Genomic DNA, 6739 nt, shown 5'->3' with positions numbered 1-6739 from the left:
AGTGATCTCCAAAAAAAAATAAATTCCTCAAAACCTCAAAATAAGTGATCTATAAAATGCAGCCGATTAATAAAATGGTAGCACTCTCATTGCACACAAAAAATAAATAAAAGAAAGTTATATTGTTCAAGAGCTCAAATTTCTTGGATGTACCTTCAAAGGGGAGTCCACTTGAATAAAAATAATAACTAAAGTGATTATCACAGTGAACACCATCCAAGGAAAATAATATAACGCCGACGAACGAGGCATTAAAAAGGCAAAAGTGACTAAGCAGAATATTTGGCTTTTAGTGCTTCATACATTGTTTTTCATTTCATGTCAAGGAAAAAAAATTGTGGGATACCCTAAAGCAAAGAGCCCGTGCCGGCACAAGTCTGGTTTAATCTCGAAATAACAAAAAAATGTGTGTGTGGTTATAAAAGAAACTGATTTTAGGCCACCACGAGTTCTTGCTCGTAAATCAGCCCGTAATGGTATATCGACTATTTCTCACATTAGGAAGAAAGAGATAGAGAGAAAATAAGCGCGCGGGGGGGGGGGGGGGGGGGGGGGGGGGCTGGGGGGGGGGGGGGGGGGGGGAGATTTATGAATTCTACAGCTCCCATTTCCATGGATATTCAACAATCCCACGCCAGTCAGCCAGACACTCATCTCTCATATTTCCTAACATTCTTGCAAGCGATTTCCACTGAAGGCCTTGAATCCTGAATGGGAAATGTAATGAAAACGTTCTCCCTTCTGTTAAAAAGCCTAGAAAACCTTTCAGGGACCAAGAGGAGAATTTACATTTACCATCTTTCCATTCTCAATCTTTTTTTTTATCAAGGCTAAAACTTATCGTCTACTCTCAGTCTTTCGAATGTAGCTAAAATTAATCATTCATTCTCAAATGCTCTCATGGAGCAAAAATTAAACATCTATTCTCAGTCTTTCCATTCTGGTGAAAATTAATCATGTATTCTCAGTCTTTTGACTGTAGGTGGAATTAATCATCTATTCTATGTCTTGCCTTTGTAGCTAGAATTAATCAGCAATCCAGTCTTTCTATTGTAGCTACAATTTATCAGCAAGCCACAGTCTTTTTACTGAAATTGCAATTAACCAGTAACTCAGTCTTTCTATTATAGCTAAAATTAATCAGCAACCCACAATCTTTCTATTGTAGTTAAAATTAATCCGCAATCCACAGTCTTTCTATTGTAGCTATAATATTCAGCAATCCACAGTCTTTCTCTTGTAGCTAAAATTAATCAGCATTACTCAGTCTTTCTACTGTAGCTATAATTAATCACCAACCCACAGTCTTTGTAGCTCAAATTAATCAGCAACAACCCACAGTCTTTTTATTGTAGCTAAAATTAATCAGCAATCCACAGTCTTTCTATTGTAGATCAAATTAATCATCAATTCACAGTCTTTCAACTGTGGCTAAAATTAATCACCGACCCACATTCTCTCTACTGTAGCTAAAATTAATCACCAACCCACACTCTTTCTATTGTAGCTAAAATTAATCACCAATCCACAGACTTTCTGTTGTAGCTAAAATCAATCAGCAATCCACAATCTTTCTATTGTAGCTATAATTAGTCAGCAATCCACAGTCTTTCGATTGTAGCTAAAATTAATCACCAACAAAGTCTTTCTATTGTAGCTATAATTAATCACCAACCCACAATCTTTCTATTGTAGCTATAATTAATCACCAACCCACAATCTTTCTACTGTAGCTATAATTAATCACCAACCCACATCTTTCTATTGTAGCTATAATTAATCACCAACCTACCATCTTTCTATTGTAGCTATAATTAATCAACAACCCACAGTCTTTCTATTGTAGCTATAATTAATCAACAACCCACAGCCTTACTATTGTAGCTACAATTACTCAGCAACCCTGTATTTCTATTGTAGCTAAAACTGATCTTCCATTCCCAATCGTTCTATTGTTGTTAAAGTACATGGCGTGAGCAGATACTGAGAAACAAATTTCATTATTTAGCTCAGAACTGTCAAGAACTGAAAGCTATAATGTACTTTATAATATCAAGAACTGAAATATACTTTACAATAACTCTCTCTGGATGAATGACATTCCCGACATCTAGCCCAGATCAAAACAAGTCTACGATGAAGAGAATGAAAAATAGAAGCTTAGTACTGCAGGAAACTTAATTCAATGAATAAAAAATTAAGATTCAACTTCTCAAGTAAGGTCTTTCATTCGTTTTTAGAAGCAAATACTTTTTCGTTTCTGCTTTTATTCTTGTTCTACTATATTCACTCCGAATCCTGGTGAACTTCGAAAACGTGATAACTTCAGAAAAAGAGCAAACATTTACGTATTAAATAAATGAACAGTAAACAGAAAGAAAGATAAAGAGAACGAGAAATTGAAGCTTCACGATTCGAGAACGCTTACGAATAAATAAACTACATAATAAATAATTAAGATGGGTTTCTCCATTCATTGGTGTTTATGAATATTCCTTCCAATTCAGGCATTATAGACTGACGTAGATTATTCGGGAAGGAAAATATTCCAGTCTTATCCAGCAACTGAGCTCTCATAAAAATAAAGAGCACCTACCGACATTTCATCATGTACCAGGAAATAAGAAACGGTGGATTGACTGATTAATCTGTCTACTTGGCGTCACAAAAGAAAAGGAGGAAATTTAAGTAAAAGAAAATGCTGACATCGCTTTCTGAATTCCTCAAGTCATATTCACTTCCTCCAGGAAACTGGAAAACGAGACATGAGTACAATTCTTGAAGTACCAACTATGCTACAGAACTGTCTGGCTCCCGTGAGCTTAGTTTCTTTGATATCCGCAGCCAGTTATGAATTTCTTAATGAAGCCATTATTTCACATTTTTCCGGAATTATTTTTCACATGGTCTTAATAAAATGGACTCATATTAAAATAAACCCTAAGCGAATAAAAAAAATGTGCAAGGAATTTTTATTTATTTATAAGTTACAAAAGTTGTTCTTTACACATACACACATACATACATATATATATATATATATATATATACTATATAATATATATATATATATACACACACACACACACACACACACACATATATATATATATATATATATATATATATATATATATATATATATATATATATATATACAATTTATGCTGAATAGATTTTGTAACTTATAAATAAAAAGGCCTTGAATATTTTTATTGTCGCATATGATTTTTAATACATGAATCGCTTTCATTTGAACCATATGAAAAAAAAAATATATATATATATATATATATATACATATATATATATATATATTATATATATATATATATATATAAAATATTACTTACAACTACAAACTGATTATCTTAATTCACCAGTACATTCAAATAAAATCCTCCCCAAAGGGGTTCATGATTCCCTCAATAAAGCATGATTGATTTCTACTGCAACAGACTCAGGCTTCGAGTACTTTTCCCACAACTTCTGATTCTTCTTCCGTCACTGTATTCATTTTCCTTCTACCTCTCACTCTCAGGAGATTCTTCTCTTTTGTCGCCGACTTCTTTAAAAGATCGCCATCTTCCTCTTCTCCTCATTTCATTTCTTCTTGTTCTTCTTCTCATTCTACATCTTGTTCTTGTTCTTCTTCTTCTGCTATTATTGCTATTCTCTATTTTTCTTCTTCTGTCAGCGCCCCTTTTCTTTTCCTTCTTTCATTGCTCTTCTTCATTCTTCTTCTTCTGTCAGTGGCCCTCTTCCTCCTCTTCTTCTATCGTTGCTCTCTTCCTCCTCCTCCTCCTCCTCCTCTCCTCCTCCTCCTCTCTTCTTCTGGCTCTTGTTCTGTTTTTCTTCTGGCAGTCCTCCTCCTCCCCTCCTCCTCCTCCTCCTCCTCCTCCTCCTCCTCCTCCTCCTCCTCTTCTTCTTCTTCTTACCACCAGCAGCATCATAATGGGCAGAAGCTGTCCATTAGAAAACAAAAGTCGACATTAAACCGGTCCGGTCAGGCCGAGGTTAACTTCATTAGGTCGGGTATCGGCGCCAGAAAAACAACCATCTTCTTTTTTCTGTCTTTTTCTTTAAATAGAAGAATTCATTACTCTATGAGTAGGCTTTTAGCGAATGGGCGTCGCCCGCGCCCATTACCACCCACGTCCATAAGGAGAGACGCCGCCCTTCTTGGTTTTCCGCTGACGGGGAGGTCGAGGAGTACTGAACACACAGACACACATACATATATATATTATATATAATATATATATATATATATATATATATATATATATATATATATATATATATATATGTAGTGTATATATATATATATATATATATATATAGATATATATATATATTTCCGTTACCCGGTGACATCTTGGGGATGTCCGCGACGCCAAACAGATGGTTATCGTTCACTGAATGTAATTATCATTTACCTTAGTAGTCGGAGTTACTGATGTCATTATCATCTGCAATCCTGAGTTTAATCATTGACCGATATTGATTTTTTATGTTTGTTGTTATTGTTATTATTACTGACAAAGAAAACAACAGACAACATAAACCACTTTCCGTAAAGAAATAAAAGACCAGTATTTTCATTTAAACTTTAAATTTTCAATAATCCAAGTTTGTCACATTTTACACCAAAACCACAAACTTTATAAAACTAATATAATTAGTTCTATACTGTTTATTGACACCCACTATATTAATCTAAACTAATTCAAATATGTCATCATTTCCACCCGAACCATAAGCTTTAAAAGATAATGTAATTAATCCTACATTGTGTACTGAGACCCTCTATATTAATTTAAACCAATCCAAATATGTCATAATTTTTCCAAGAACCATAAGCTTTAAAAATATAATTAATTCCACATCGTGTATTGAGACCCTTTATATTAATTTAAACCAATCAAAATATGTCATAATTTTCCCCTGAACAATAAGCTTTAAAGATATAATTAATTCTACAGGGTATCCATAAGGTCCCAGCGCCATTACAAGTATTTATTCATTATAATGGTACTGGGAATTTATGGACTCCCTGTATCTTGTGTATTGAGATCCTCTATATTAATTTACACCCATTCAAATATACCAAATAATTTTCACCAGACCCATAAGCTTTAGATATAAACGTAATTCATTCCACTTCCCGTACTGAGAACCTCTATCTTAGGATCACATCATTGACGAATATTCTACCGCGCAGAGACAGAGGACTGAAACGGAATGGAAAGACGACAGACGTCTACCCCATTAAGATCAAATGACTCGTGACCTCCATTAACCCGGGGCACTCGCCTTGTGGTCTTTTGTTCCCTTCCCTCTTCATGTTATCAAGTCAGATTTTAATGGTATGTGTGTGTGTGTATGTATGTATGTATATATACGTATGTGTCTACATAATAAATAAATAACTAAATAAATAAATAATATATAATATATACAAATATATGTATGTATATAATAATATATATATATATATATACATATACAATATATATATATATATATATATATATATATAGTGTGCGTATGTATTTATAAATGTGCGTACGCTACGTTGGTACGTGCGCGTTTCAGTATGCGTCCATAAAAAACAAAACTATCCGAACCCATTATTTCTAAGCACTTCCTAAGTGAACAACGGTAGCTGAAAATTTTCTATATAAAAAAAACTACATCTCGGCGTCTACTTTATTAAGAACTCACAGAAAAAAAATGATAACAATGGCTTTTCCCCAGAATCTTCAATGGTATCGTAACGTAGTTACTGAAATCGTTGTACAACACACAAAAACACACACACACACCACACACACACACACACACACACATATATATATATATATATATATATATATATATATATATATATATATATATATATATATATATATTGTACCATTTTAAATAAAAATATATTAACTCTCAAACTTTTTCGTAGGATTGCTGAAACACTGATTATGCTACTCGTATTTACAAACTCTCCTGGATGGCAATAGTTTCAATGAAACAAAGCGTAGGTGAAACGTAATTAAAATTCAACATAAGAGATGAAACTCAACTTAAATGAAACTTGATTAGACGAAACACAGTTTACATGCACTATAATTAAGGTGACAAATAATTTAATAAAGACGTAATCTACATGAGCCACATTTTAAATGAAACCAGTGAGAAACAATTTAAGAGAAACGTAATCTAGATGTAACACGATGAAAATGAAACAAAGGAACCACCAAGAAATACTGGAATTTCATGAGGATATAGGAGTGTCCAGTATGAGAGCCAATGAGTCACTCTCAGACTATACCAAAGAACCATGCAGACCCCCAAAATTTTTGAAAGAGAATTTGCCCTTTGACAACTTTCACGTATTTTTTCGAAAGTTCTGAGTCCTCCTTCTCCCTTTCAGAGGACGCCAGGAGCACCGACGAGCGCAAGAAACGGCCCCGTACGGCCTTCACGGCCTCCCAGATCAAGTCCCTGGAGCAGGAGTTCGAGAAGAACAAGTACCTCTCCGTCAGCAAGAGGCTCCAGCTCTCCAAGCAGCTTAAGCTTACCGAGACGCAGGTCAGTCTAAAGCCTCCGCCACTAACGCTAACGCTGTTATGCCTGCACTGTCGGCCTGTGCGCAAAACTTTGAATCTCCCTCGTGTATCCTGCGGTTATGCCTGCAACTGTCGGCCTGAGCAAAAACTGAACACTAAACGAATCATTA

General features: G+C 34.6%; 1 protein-coding gene and 1 pseudogene across 1 annotated transcript in view; one reads left to right on the top strand and one right to left on the bottom strand.

Annotated features, from left to right (window-relative positions):
• The window catches only part of LOC135214778 (homeobox protein B-H1-like), a 51297-nt pseudogene that overhangs the window by 10795 nt on the left and 33763 nt on the right, over nucleotides 1–6739 (bottom strand).
• LOC135214779 (ventral anterior homeobox 2-like) overlaps nucleotides 6434–6739 on the top strand; it is a gene marked incomplete at its 5' end in the record, with an annotated part of 4208 nt that continues 3902 nt past the window's right edge. The window contains 1 exon segment of the mRNA XM_064249134.1: nucleotides 6434–6591. Within this exon segment, the coding sequence (XP_064105204.1) occupies nucleotides 6434–6591 (158 nt within the window).

The sequence above is a fragment of the Macrobrachium nipponense genome, chromosome 46, assembly GCF_015104395.2.
Source record: "Macrobrachium nipponense isolate FS-2020 chromosome 46, ASM1510439v2, whole genome shotgun sequence".
Lineage (NCBI taxonomy): Eukaryota > Metazoa > Arthropoda > Malacostraca > Decapoda > Palaemonidae > Macrobrachium > Macrobrachium nipponense.
Note: the sequence above shows the minus strand (reverse complement) of the source record. Positions and strands in the feature narration are given on the sequence as shown.